Source organism: Strix aluco, chromosome Z (genome assembly GCF_031877795.1).
Source record: "Strix aluco isolate bStrAlu1 chromosome Z, bStrAlu1.hap1, whole genome shotgun sequence".
NCBI lineage: Eukaryota > Metazoa > Chordata > Aves > Strigiformes > Strigidae > Strix > Strix aluco.
In genome coordinates, this window is record NC_133971.1 from 3,182,849 (window position 1) to 3,198,076 (window position 15,228).

At 37.9% G+C, this 15,228-nt stretch overlaps 1 protein-coding gene across 1 annotated transcript in view; it reads right to left on the bottom strand.

Moving 5' to 3' along the window:
* ADGRV1 (adhesion G protein-coupled receptor V1) overlaps positions 1-15,228 on the bottom strand; it is a 297,357-nt gene that overhangs the window by 37,147 nt on the left and 244,982 nt on the right. The window contains exon 89 of the mRNA XM_074812785.1: positions 5,122-5,243. Within this exon, the coding sequence (XP_074668886.1) occupies positions 5,122-5,243 (122 nt within the window). The remainder of the gene's footprint in view (positions 1-5,121; positions 5,244-15,228) is intronic.

Sequence of the window (15,228 nt, forward strand, 5' to 3'; positions counted from 1 at the left end):
GCTGCAGGAAAAAGCCTGAGAACGGGTCTGAAGCCTCATCCCAACCCCTCTGCAAACAATGGGAAGAGATCCACCCACCACCCTGAACTTTGGATCCACTGAACAGCAAATATGCCGTTGATGACGTCAGCTACACAAACGAGAAACACTCCCCTAATTGCCTGAAAAACACAGCGGTCCTTTAGAGGAGTATAGTGTATGCTAAGCAGCTTGTTAAATCCTAACGTTCAGAGAGAAGCACATAAGACAGCAGCTTATTCTTTCACTCCTGACCCCAGCAAGTCTCTTGTAAATAAATCCACGAAGGCAATCATATGTAAAGAAAAGAGGTAAATGTTCCTCTCAGTTTTGCAAGTGAAAAGATGAGGAACCGAGGCCTTTCACATGATACAGAGTATGTTTCTGCAACACAGATGCTGCCTGGCAGGATAATCAGGAGCATACTGCTGAGGAACTCAAAACATCAGATATCCCAAGCACGCTTCTTAGCCTTTTTCTTTCATGCTTTTCTAAATTTATTTTTTTATTTTGTAAATTGTCTATCATCCCCCCATACACACCTTGCATGTTTATTCCTGAAGTTACAAGGAAAGAGTTGCTTTCCCCTCCATGCACTAGAATAGCTCATACTATAAACTCATCTCTGACAGGAACTTTTTCCCGCAGGAAGTGCTCGGAAACAATTTGTCCTTGGTAGGTGATTCTTCTGTCAAGTGCATTTCCTACGAAATGTACGTCATAAGACTACGCAACTAAATTGGATAACGTGCAGTGTCTTTCCAATCTCCTGAATTGAATCCATTTGGATATCCAACACGTTTTAATGGGTCGTATTCTGCTTTGTTACACGGTCTGTAGCTCCTGAGCAGCAGGGAAGCAGGACTCTGTTTCTCGTAAACTGTTTCATGTTCTCTTTCTTGTTGTGGAAAAGCTCTTAATGAACACCGAATTGCTTTCCAGCTGAAACAGAGCATGTTGTAATACAGAAATGCCCACCAATAAATGGTAAAACTGCTTTTTATTGCAGAAAAACAGCCTCGTTTCAACAATCATCATCAGTTCTGAGAGCTGATAATGCATGGGAATGAGATGCCAACAGCATGCACTAAAGACTGATAGTTCCTCTCGAAACCATTATGAAAATGTGTTATCCACTGTTAAGTCCCATTTTCCTCTCCCATTCCCAAACAGCTGGGCTGAGATTAAAGCTTCAAAGGACACTGGAGACAGCTGTCCCTGTGGTGGATGAACCTGGCTCTGCAGAGGCTGCAGGCCAGAGGCCCTCTCAGCAGGGACCGCGTGCTTCCCGACACCAGCCCATCCTTGGTGGGAGTGTGGTCTGCAAAAGTTTGTAAAGCTGTACCAGCTTACAGCAAAATCCTCGTTTGTTCAGTATTCAGGATTTGTAACACCTAATTTTCTTCTATACAAACAGTTTGCATACTGACATTTTCTCTAAATAAGACAATTTGGTGTATCCGGTTATCTGACAAAAAGGATAGTTGAAGGAAATTTACAGACTCTTCACCTTGTTCCTTCCCTGCTTTTCATTTCATGCTGCATGTCAGGTCACCTGCATCTCATGTCAGTTTTTCTGTTTCCTGATTAGATAAATGGTAACTTTAAAACAGGAGAACAATATATGTGGGGAGGTTATTTAAAATGTGGGGGTGTTCCAGGAAATGTTTTTTTAAGCTTGTAGAGATTTACAAAGCACTGAAGACAATCACCTATTAAAACAAATAAACAAATATAAAAAATGTAGTGCTGTGAAAGAGCTACTCCATTTTTTTTTACTGTGTCAGGGTATCCAACACTAAAAAGGTATCTTTTCCTTCTAAATATTTGTTAACTTTATATTTTAAAAGGTAATTTCCAATATTTATAATAAAATGTAGTAGATACTGTCCTATTGCATTTTATGTCTGAAAACTCCAGCAAAGGGAAAAGTTTTTAAAACATGAAGTGTGAAGTTCTTGAGCTCCTCACAACTGGAAGGAAAAGTTTTTATTTACTGGTGTTTGCGTTGGAGCTCCAGACCTGCACGTTTTAATTTATTAACCAGGAAGAGATTATACATTTGAAATTGCTTCTCCTTTCAATAAAGGAACATTATTTTATATTTGAGGTTTTGCAGATTCTCTAGGTCTAGGAATAACAAAAATAACAGCTTTCTCCTTTTGCTGTGGAAGATCAGTACTGATGTAAGTTGAACAGAGATGCTGCAGTATCTTCTGCAGGCCCATGGACATCTACAGTCACTCCCCAGATACCACCATCCATCATTAGGACAGGAAGCCAAATGAACTGATCCCAATGCAAGAGGTAATATCTATTGGTGAAGCAGTTGTTCATGTTGGCAGAGAGTTATAGGAAGAATTACAGGCAGAAGGGCAATGTGGGCAGTCTGGCATCGCCACGAGTTTGAGACCAAGTCTGAGCTCCATGGGTGGTGTTGCACAGTGATGGTAACAACGTAAGGCAAGACAGCCAGTGGAGGAGGGTGATGCTTGCAGTATTTGGCTTCTTAATTTTTTTCATTTTCTAGCTCCTCTGAAGGGTTTCAAACAAAGCTTCTGAATATATATTTCCCAGCTGTCTAATTGAGGGTACAGATGCAAATGGGGACATGCCTCTGAAAGATCAGAAAAGCATCTCCCAACAGAGGTTATGTGACCTTTGTGCATGACCTGCTGTGGGACTGACAGAAGAGTGTCGCTCTTCATAGTGAAAGTTATTTATGTCAGGTCCTTGAGCACCAAAAAAATATACATACAGAAATACGCGTTCTTTCAGTTGCATGAAATTATGGTAGAATTTTTTCTGAAATTATAATACTTCCAAAAATCTTCCAGCAGAAGCACAGAAGAGTTATGTACTATCTACACAAGTGTTACTGGCATTTAACTTTTGTATGGGCAAGCAATGCTGATAAGAGACTAGTCGACAGTCAAGGAATAGACAATAAAAGAAAAAAAAAATTACTTCATAAGGTTTAAAGATTTTAGAGTGCATGAATGGAAACAAAACTACATAAAGAGTATTAAATTTAACTAACTGAAAAACTTGACATAGATTGAGAAAAGCAAATATTTCTGGTATCATCTCACTTTTAGCTGGATCTAAACAAAATCCTAATTTGGAGTCATTCAGTAGTGCATCTCTAATAGCAGTCACGACTTAAACATTATTGTAGGTATGCTTTTATATCTGCATTTTCCATATCACCTGCTGTCATACTGGACCACTTGTGCAATGAATCCCCCACAGGCCTTGTGGGCCTCATCTTTTACACGACTGGCTTTCAACATCCTGTTTTACTTGATCATATTGCATGAATTGGTGTCTTGAAACTGGCAACATTAGTAAAAATAGCAATTCTATGGCTTTGAACATCACTTGGATAAAATGAAATTTCAGGTTATATAAAGCAGACTAATATATTGTCTCTGGCAATTACACAGAAGGGTCAACATTCTGGCTAAGAATGATAATTTTCACAGAGTACTCAATACCTCTTCTTTAAATATGCACTGGCAATAAAATAATTTTATTTTAAAGAAAATGTCCATGCATATTACAGTGCTCTGGCACTGTTTTACCTCTGCCATAAAAGCTCAGTTATAACGAATGACCCTTTTCAAAATTGTGTATCTGAGATAGATCTACATAACATAAACCCAGATCAGATTCTAGTAATAATTCTTTGTAGAGAGACAGTAAGGAAGGATACATAAAATATATATGTGTAATTCTACATGTACATACACAAACGTCACCACATATTTACGCTTTATCTCAGTGCATTAAGTTTCACTACAAAGCTGCAGTAGTTACAGTTGTAGTGCTAGAACTCTCAGGGGGGGTTTGCCTGTGCTCTGAGATTTTGCAGGGAGAGAGGAAAGGGATGGAATGTGCTTTGGTACTGCTGCCAGTCCTGCCGAGCTGTGGCAGTCTCACTGCAAAAAAGCAATTTTATGTCTATGCTGTAGACAATTACCAGGGCAAATCTATTCACCTAACTTCACAGAAAAAAAACATCATAACTATTTTGAGACAATATATGCCAATATATACAGAATAGCTAAATGACAATATACACTAAACAATCAAATGTTTTACGAGGAGAATAAGCTACATTTTTTTTCTCAATTTAAAAAAGAATTTATGTCTGAGATATACATTTTCAAAATATTAGATTGCTGCTTAAGGAAACTCCAACCTTTTGAATTCAAATCTAAAATAAGTCTGCTTTGTGAAAATACACCTTATTAATTAACTTTTATTTGATAATGTATAAAGGCTTTTAATATTGCAAAATAATACATTGTGTCATGGATATTTCTGTTATAAAAATGGCAAAGAAATTTCCACACCAAAAATTGGATATATATTTTTTCTGATTCCTCTTAATTTCACTGTTTTCAGACATCAGAGGCATTCTCTCATCTGTGATATACTAACCTTTATTCTGTAAACAATTCTGCAATATGCAGCATGGCATTGAATGCAGTGTAATGCAGTACTGAGTCCAGTGAAAGCCCTTACATCTGTAAAATTTTGCAAAGGGCTATTTGCATTTTTTATAACGAAAATCATCTAGTTTATATTTGATTTTTTCAATGAAAAGATCTTTGCTTTACCAATATGTATGCTGTATGAGAAAAGCTAAGCCTCAAGGCTCACCTATCATAATGGAAAAAATTTCAATATTAGGGTTATATAATTTTAAATCTTTGTGGGTTTTTTTATTAGAGTTAACAGATACAGAAAATTGAAATACTCTGTTTTTTGCAAAGGCTGCAGATAATTCAGTTTTACTGGTATAATTATCTCAGTAACACATTACAGACAGAAGCAAGCAATTTTCTTTCCCACTGTATTAGCTATGAAATTAAATCTATGCAATTATACTGCTATTGTTTCAAAACAATGCATCCCTTGCTTTAATACGCATTCTATATGCTAATTTGAGAAATAAACAGACTACGTAATCAACACTTCCACCGTGTCACAGTGTGTTTCTGGGTGTTGTTCAGCTGGTGAAGCCAAACACTCTGTGAGCAGTGGAGATGTCCCGCAGCTCTGCAAGAGGATGAAGGAAAAGGCGCCAGCTCTTACCTGCAGGCTGTTGAAGATGATGAAGAAGACTAACATCCAGAGGTGCCGGTAAGCCATGTGCAGTCCTCCCCACAGCCAGGTGACGGAAATCAGGGCAAAGAGGTACAACACCAAGGGGATCTCTAAAAAAACCACAAACGCAGCATTTCAGCTGGTGCGCCCTGGGAAAAACACTTATTAAAGCGTTACCAAAGCACGACCTTGTTTTACCATCTCTGGCCAACCCTGGAGTTCGTTCTACAGCGATGGGCAGCCCTTCTCCTGCCCCAGCTGGGTGGGGGTCGCAGGGCTTTTGGGACCTTCTCTGGGGCCAGGAGAGCAGCAGAAGGGCACGGTTGGCTGGGGGAAGGGGGGGGGGGGGTCAGGGGGGCACAGCCCAGCTCAGCATACCAGGCGTGGGTGCTTTGCGGGTGGGAAAGAGCACACGTGGAGTCAGGAAACGTGCTGACCTTGGGGGAAGCACGAGAGGGCTCTTGGCAAGCTCTGAAAATGTTTAGAGGAAATGGATTTTCAAGAATTGAGAGGAAAGGGAAAAGAACAAAAGCATGATCAGTACAAAAACTGCCACAGGTCTGGAAATATATAGAAATATATAGAAAATTATAAGAAAAACTTATTCTCCGATTTGTTGGTACTTTCAGTGCAAGCCAAACATGAGAGGGCATCTGACCCTGTAAAACTTTAAGTGACAACCTCCACTCAGGCGAGGAGCTCCCCCGAAGACAGACTTTTCACCAGTTAACTTCATTCACCTTCAAAAATATGTTCAGAATCCATCCTTAAGCACACACACGTACAGCTGTACTTTATATTCCCTACTGTATTTACAGCATAAAAGATTTAAGGAATGCTGGCATGAAGATGTGTGTGTGGTCAAAGTTTGCCAAAAGGAAAAGCTTTTTCCCCCATCTGCTCCTGTTGCCGACAGCCAGGTACACCACGCTGGTCCCCCATGTTGACTGACAGACTTCAAAGTCCATGTTTGCTCAAATCTGCACACTTCAGGGGCAAAGGTGCTCATCCAGGCATTGCCCCTCTCCGCAGCAGTCATGCAGCATCAGCAAAGAGTGGGGATGTGCTTTTGACAGGCCTCATTCCAGAAACAGCAGTTTGGGAGCACTTTAGGCATTTTGTTTAATACTGTACAAATAGTAAGTGCCTTCTGAATGTGGGCAATAGCCAAAGTCAAGTCTACCTTCCAGCAAGGCAGGCAGTAGTTCCTCCAGGGTTATAACTATTGCTTTGGCAGAATTGCATGTGTATATTTTTATAAACAAGGGAATGACCTGAAGCAAAGTACAATGTAAACTTACTATGTTCCTAAAGTTTCCCTGTTAAAGCGTAATAGTCCTCAGTAAAACCTGGGGAGCAACCACTGTTTGATAGTGTGACATAACATTTAACAAAGATATGTGTTTCCTTAGTGAATTATAATGAGATACTGCGTTACTCATAAAAATTAACATTATGCTAGGGTAGTGGTAACCTAGGAGTAGAGGTAATAAACCCAAAGTATTAAAATAAATTAAGTTCTTTGGAACAGTTAACAAGGCCTTTTTTTTATTGCGGAGAAAAAAAAAAGACCCTGCCTGTTTATACTGGAAAATAACAAAAGCATTAAGAAAATCAGATTCTGTAAGCAAAGGTGTTTGAAAGCTCAGCTCTAATCTTTGTTAAGGTATTCCCGTTCTGCCACTTATGTCTGAGGACATATATATAAATCCTCTCGTTGGACCACTTGTAAATAGCACTATTCCTGTGCATGCAGGATTGCTCGCTTGCTCTCAGCGGATGGGAGGACGCAGTGCTGTGAGCCCAAGGCAGCTAGAGACCTCTCACAGGACTTGAGGAGGTGGGCGGGTATTGGTGCCTTAGAATGGCGTTAGGTCTAAAGGAGATCTCAAGGATCTGTACGTGATCAGTACATACAACACAGGCCCTGTGAACGACCCATTCCTTACGAAGAGAAAGCTGGAAGGCAGACTGGATAATTTTGGTTGTCTCAAATGACAATCAATGCCCGTTAAGGACCTGAATCACTTCTCCCATGGTGAGGTGAGGTCTGGCCAAAATTTACTACAGGTCTGAGACTTCCCAAGCATCCCTGATCCCAATCATAATACTAACAATACATGTGTTTTTTCCAGAGCAGCACTGGGGGAAGAAGATTAAGGCTATGTACCTCTGCTATTTGTCTGGGAGGAACTCGATTTTGTTAGATGAATAGAATGGAAATGCAACATATTTCTCACTTCACACTCCAGAGTCACTAGTATCCCTTGCACACAAAGCACCAGTCTCAAAGTCCCTTGGGCAAAAGGGAAGAATTCCTTGTGGCCTCAACAGATGTTGAAACAAACTTTTCTATAACAGCTACTAATCTCCATGGCCAACATCACAACGCTTTTACAATAATTGAAAATGCAAAGCCCTCTAAAGTACCAGGTAGTACTGTAAGATGTAGAGCATTAAGTATTTCTCTTTATCCCACATTGCGTGCACTAATGAATCCAAATACTTATTAGATAAGTACTTAACAAAGTTCACAAAAAACCAGCAAAGAACTGGCAACGTTAAAGTTTTTGAGGATAAAATAATGAAATTTACCAAGATAAAATGTAAGAAAACATATATCCAAAAAGTCACATTTTTTAAATGTAATTTTAAAGGTAAATTCAGTAATTATCTATAGAGAAATGCATTAATTTATTTGTGCACAGGTTTTAGTGGAATGATATCATCTTTTTGTTTAAAACTCAAAATGGTGCAGTAAACCTTAGCTGCTTATGAAATTCAACCGATATAACGGACTGGCAACTAATGATCACTAATGTGTACAATTCTACATGCTGTACGTCGACCAACGTGAACAGTGATGAGAATTATCTCGGGAAGATGAATAATGATTTGACTTTTGTATTACTTTGCAATATGGTTCAACTCAGGTAGGGGCCAAGGGGAGAGAAGAAAGCAAATGGTGGAAGACGCAGTAGAACACGGCAAAAATTAACACCATGGTTTCTGCTTTTAGTGCATAAACATCACCTAAGGAAAAATACCACAATATTAATCACAACCTAGCACCTCTAGATTGTCAAAAACATAGATTACTGAAATAGCTGTCTACATAAAGCTGAAGGAAATGGAACGATGATATCTAGATCATATACTTCTGATGTACAATGATCTGACTTTATTATCTTCAAGTGTGTGTGAAGGGAAAATATGACGAATTCAGTGCCACTACAGCAGAATAAAATTACCCCAGGTAAAACCAGAGGCAAACTCACTGATGCTAACAAGATCTCTGTGGAGTCTACCTTGAGTAATTCTGATAAAAGTTTATGTAATGAATGCTACCTAGTACAAACATGTCAAAGTATAAATGCATTATAACAATAAAGATGGTCTGAAGACACCTGCTTTTTGCCAGATGCTGAATGTTTGTACAGTTTATGATTCTGCTTTTACCTTTGTCAGTAAATTGCTTCATTACCAGTATTGTAAAAGGTTAATACAGAGTTGAAACTTTGGCAGCATTTAGTTTCAGCTGTTTGAATTCTCTTCACCCATTTTGATCAGACAGTTGGTTGCATTTAATCAAACAAAAGCTCAATTACCAAAACAAACATATCAGAAAATCAGCAACAATGTCTTTTAAGTTTGTAAAAACAGCTCTTCATGAAGGAAAAGGATGCCAGTAAATAGGCTTGAAATGAACCAAAATAGACAGTCAAGCTACCTGTGGTTTCCTTCCCATGGAAAGAAAACCAAACCCCCTGCTCCAAAAAAACTCAAAGGGTATTTCTGGGAAGATAAACCTTCCCTGATAAGAATTTTACTCTAAATCCAAGTGCAAGCAGACCCCTTTAGACTATTTGAGTAAACCTTAGCAGACAAAAGACTGCCACGGAGCAGGCAGCTCAGCATCAGTGTGATGTAGGGGAGACATTGTCAAGTAGCTTTGTTGGACATTATATATTTGAACCACGCTGGTCCACATTTTTTTTATATTATCACACCTTTTTTTAGTACTAGGAATGATGAAGGGTTTTATTTAAGCAACAGTCAGTCCACCCACTCCTTAAAAATATATATATATGTATGTATGTATGCATATATCACATCCTGACTGTTCATGCTTCTCCCTGAAATATCTCCTCTTTTCCTTGAGTACAAGCTTAAGAAACATGGGCAGAGTTGATGACTCAATACAGATAAATGCAGCTTATGCAGCTCTAGTTGCAGTTTCTTAAAGTTTGAAAATTTACCATAGTTCAGCTTGGGATTTGACCAGGTGAAATAGCATACCTTCAATTTACCAAAAAACTAAATGTGTCCACTGTTTCTCACTTCTTCCCCATTGCTAAAATTATTTTCCTTATTATCTATAAAATTTATTTTTCCGCAATGCTTACTGTTCTGAGGGCTGTGATACATTGTAATTTGGTTTTATGGGTGGTAAAACTGTAGTTTTACTACAGTAGGGGAGTTCTTAGCATAAACATAAGATTTTGTCCAGTGATTTACATAAAAATGATGCTGGTGAGAATCTGAAAGATAGGCTGCAAGATTTTCATGACAGGTTTGGATTAGATTACAAAATTCATGAACCAGGAAAAGTATTAAAGTGCTGGAAAAAATGATTTATCTCAGCGGGAACCTACAAGGATCCATGCTGGGTATGAACAAAAGTTTATCTGGCCTTACCTCCAAGAAGGGCCAAATAAACCTGGCCAGATGTGATACTTCTCACAGCAATTCTCCCATTTACAACTCAGGAGCTTTCTGAACCAGATAGTTTCTTTTCATTTAGTCATCTTCAGGGGACTTCTCTTTCACAAAATCATCTTGAACTAATTTTGGTGAACTTTGATAATTCAGAGTATCCAGTGGAACTCCACAGGAATAGCATAAGATTCAGGTAATGAAATGCCAGATTGTCAGCTGAAACAGCTGTCAGGCTTGCATTTGTTCTTTGGTTTCCTTATAGCAGAAGCAAGAACAAGAAACAGAAGGAAACAACCCAGAACATTTCCAAACAGCTGTGCTTTCACCTACAGTAGTTTTAAATCTGTAACAAAGTAAACCCACACAACTGTATATTTCTGAAATAAAACCTCACAAAGAAAGACTATGGTGACAGTTTTAAGTTCATCTTCTGCTGCGCTGTAAGACATCTGTACGGACCTACGCGGAGAAATAATCTGACAATGATGAGGCTCACGTGTCTACACCTACACCTGCTGCAACCTCAGCAGGTTGCAGGAGCTTACTGGGGTCCACAGAGAAGTTTAGCACCACAGGACTGGTCCAGTCAGCCTCTGCATGACTTCTTTAGAAATGAGATCTGTAACAGTTGTCACATCTACGTACCCAAAAGAAGTGGAAAAATAGTGAGAAATACTAAATTTTACAACATAGAATGAGACTGTCTAAAATTTATTCATAGCCAGGGCCTGGAATAGATTCTGCTAGTTGAGTAGTGCTGGTTCAGACACTGTGGAGAAATTAAAAAAAGAGTAAAAGAGAAATAATTTTCCAGTGTCAAATGCATTCTGTACGCTAACTCCCTTCATATGCAGCATACAGCTATTCTGGGAAGCATGGGAAGGAGATACCTGCCAACCTCTGCACCTGCACCTACCAGCCTCTTGGTAGTCCAAGGCTGGGAGGAAGAGGAGGAATGAAGAAGACAAAAGTGGAAGCAGCTGTGAAGAGGAACAGGACGGCAATGAGGAGCCTTGCAGTGTTCCCCGTCGTGATCCACTGTCACACCTTTGATGGTTCAGCTGATGGCAAGTGGAAGATTGAGGTGGATTTGTATGTGTCATCGTAATTCCACTTAATGATGGGGCAGTTCACACAGCCAACCTCTCTTATCCCTGTGTAGTGCCTGTTGATTATGAAAGAATCATTTGATGGTGCCTGCCACAACCCATTTTTTCCAGGGAGGGAAGTAACGATGGAAATCCTCCTGCACAATTTCAGTCAACAACTGCCCATGGTGCATAGTAAAAGGTTCTTTAAGAATGCCTTCTTGCTGTATATTTTATACTTTACAGTTAGGAAAAACAATGGATGACCACTTGGGCTGAGAGGAAACCTACTATGTGAATGAACCAACAACTCACTTGAACAAAGGCATCAAAAGAGACGTAAGTCATAAACCCTATGAAATGATGATCAGCTCGTTGCTCTGGAGAAAATCTGTAGCACCACTAGGAAAAGTAACTGAAATGAACTAGAAAAACAACATTCTGCTTTTACGGATTGCCAGCACTAGAACTCTCTTCAGGACACCAGGATTAGTCCCTTCAGAATACCATGTACGGTCACGCAGGTGGGTTTTGATGATGTATTTGCAATTGGTACCCAGAAAAAAGCATTACTTTTCAGTTTGAATTAGATTATATATTTCAGAAGATAATACATTATCTTCTTCCTAGAATAGACATGTAATTCAAAAGAAAATACACTCCATAGTCTGGAATTGCCAATTTTCTGTTTCTTCTGTCTGTAGAGTTAGAACTACTCCTTAATTTTATGTATTCAGCCTGTTTCATTACAAAACTGTCAGGTAGACTACCTGAAGGTTTTCTTCCTTCCTTCTTTACCTGATATTATAGATAAAATTATCCAGGAAAATGAGTCTGAGCAGTGAAAAATGTTAAATCAAATAGAAATTAGTAGAACTGGAAATTATTAAACAATATTAAAATCCTGAAGTGTAATGCTGAGTATGTCTTTGCAGCAAACAACTAGATTATTTAACTTGGAAAATAAAGAATGCACTCTGCTTTCAGAATGTATCCAAATGTTTGTATTCTCACCACTGTGTTGGCCCCTATTATGTCTTTTTCTATTGCCTGAAGTGTTTAATTTTTTTTTTTTCTAAAAATAGGAAAGTCAATAAAAGAAGCAATTAAATAATATGGCTTTAATGATCTTCTGAGTTTACCTATAAATATTTACTATGTGTCTTCCCCTTAGGTTGTTAAACTGATAATGCAATTTTAATTGCTTTTAATTGTTCTTGGCTAGACATGAAGACCTATTGCAAAACCTGAAAGATCTTTACAAACATTTTCTCCTAGATGATTGGGGAGAAAGTATTGCTTCACAGAATTTCACCAATTTGTGGGAGACCTAAATTAATAAAACATTTACAGGCTATTGCTTAAGAAGTCATGGGTTAAACTTAGCAACTACAAAAATGCCACAAAACCAATTTTTTAAAAATAAGCTTGAATACCGTGTTCCAAATCATCCTGGCTCCGTTTTCAGTTGCTTTTGACAACCGCTGTAGAAAAGGAGTTTGGTAACATGATTTTGTGGCCAAAATAAACAACCTAACATATTTCCTCACAGAGTTCAAAGGAGAAAATACCACCACCAACATGCAATCAGTGACTCATGACAAAATCTCTAATACCAAACTGGGAATGTTAAAGATGTGCAGAATTTAACTGCAGCTGATACTGGTAGCCACATGTCCATGAAATCCCATTGGACAAAACTGTTCACTGATAATTTGTAAAACCAGGAAGCAGCAAAACTGTTAAAATATTATTTTTGGTTCGTTTATATTTTTTGATCTGCTGTTCCTTCTGGCAAGGAAGAGTTTGAAATTAAATCATACCTCCTAAAAGAGAAGCACACTTCCCATTAAGCATAAACACTACATCACTACTACAAAATCATAGAAGACTGGCATCTCTAACCTTTCCACTAAATTTCACTATTTCATCAAACTTTCTCATACATCTTTAAGACATTTTATGGTATAATCAAATGATAAGCCCAGCATCTTATAATAGTTTATGCTATTATTTTTATGCAGGGAACATAGCATACCCCAGAACAACAGCAAATCAAAAAAGAAAGAAAAATTTGAACATCCTTATCTCCATATAATAAATTTATTTAGAAGTATTATGCAAAATATTAAATGCATACTAAATTCACAACTGTACAGGCATAGTTCATGCAAATTAACTTGCTTCTGCAGATTTCTTTAGAGGAAGAAATCTAATTTGGGTATGTGAAGCACAGTACAAACAATCTAAATTACATGAGCTCAGATGATGTATTTAAGTTATTATCTTATTCAGATCTTTGTTCTTTATTACAGCTTGTAATTATGCTTGTGCATTTTGTCTTAACTGTATTTGTAAAAATCTTAGAGGCAAAGATTTATTTTTCTCGTAATTACAAAAAAGAAAAGCCCCTGGAGCACTATGAAGACTAAAATATTATATCTAATGTGTGACTGTGATGAATACAGTGAATACTGTACATAACTCTTAGTTCAGAGGCAGCCAACATCTGGTTCTTGATTTCTAGATGCATATTGTCATCCTAAGGTGAAAGCAGTCCTGCAATTCACTGTTCCTTTGATTCTCTTAGATACACGATATGTATTTTATAATTTGAGATTAAGATTTTAGCGTAAATCTCACAGAATAAGGAAGACATGTAACTACAGGTTTAGATATACATTCTCACTTAGAAACAAAAACCTCGTCCTCAGCATCATTTCCTGAGCACAGAGCATGGCTGGAATGTCCTGCACGTGCATTTTGTATGGCTTATTTATTTCTTGAGAAGACCAGATTGCAGTAAGTATAGGTGGACCATCCAACATGTTCTGTCATGATCAGGAACTGCATACTGCTAAGACAATAAATATATTAAAGAACTTTATATGAAGGAACATGCAAGAAGGTAGTTAAAATTTTACAGCTAAATATCTAAAGCATTCTTCACGCAGTTCTATTTTGGCAACATAAAGTTTTAATCTTTAATTCTGGCACATTTACAATGATGATATCTGAATCAGGTAAGTTCTACTGCATATTTATGTGTAGGGCATGAGAATTATGCCACTACATGTTGTTCAATAAATGAAGGTCACCTATTCACAAACGTATTATCAGAAAAAAATCCAGGTGATTTTTCAATTCAAATTTTCTGTTATATTTTCAAATCTTTTTGTGAAATTATGAAAGGTTAGAAAACAGTTGGAAAATGAATTTATGTATATTGGATTGTTGTCTTATTCATCTCTGATTTCTACATTTATATATTAAGACTGTTGAGATAAAACAATCATCTCATATATGCTTATTTGAACCTCCTGTTATTTCAGCCAAATACAATCACCCTGCTTTATGCCACCTGATTTCCTTCAAAAGCAGTCTTTCTCGTTGCAAACTTAAATATTATTTCACCCAGAAGCTGTTTATCCATTGCACGCTTCTGACTTGGCTCCTGTCAAGACTAACTTTTGAGAAGATAGTTTCTATGTAGAGCAGAATAATCAGTCAACAGAACATGTTTGCCAAAAGGCTGGCAAACGGAATCAATTCAAACTGGTCTCTTTCCTAGCAAATTCAATGCATATTTTTGAGAGAGTATACTAGAGGTAGAGTTGACATTCTTTGTAAATCAGCTTTCACACTATTTTCCAACACTTGCTTTTGAGGAGGAAGAGCTGCCTGCTCTAGGAGATAATTAATTCGTGACTCTCCCATTGCCCTTTCTTCTAGCCTTCTACTGTTGAGGAAAATTCCCTGACCTAAGCAAGCTCTATCAATCAACATGTAAAACAAGGCAACTAGTAACAGAACAATTCTGGAACAGTAAAAAAGAACATGAGAGGGCAACCTCAGGCATTTGGTGTTCCAGACAGGGCAATGAGAAGTGTGCATATTGCTCAAATTAGGATTTGGCAAATTCTATTTACTTCTGTTTATTCTCCACTACTACCTTGGTTTAATCATATTCTTTTACAGTGATATCCCAGGCATAAGAAAAGAGTGTGATAATCTCTCTGGGAAGATCACAGGCCACTGCCAATGGAATTGGCAGTTACTAAAAGCAAAATTTTGCTGGGCTAGCTGTCATGATGTTTTCTTGAAAGCCTGGAACTACCAGAACAGAGTATGAGACATGTGACTCTAATCAGGAGTATCCAGGATAAATCTAGAGGACTAGGAAGAATATATGCATGACAGAAAAGGATGTATAACTAATAAATTAATGTCTGTGTAAAACTATATGTAAAAAACCCCAGTTATATCCTATAGTTTTCCAAGAAACTAC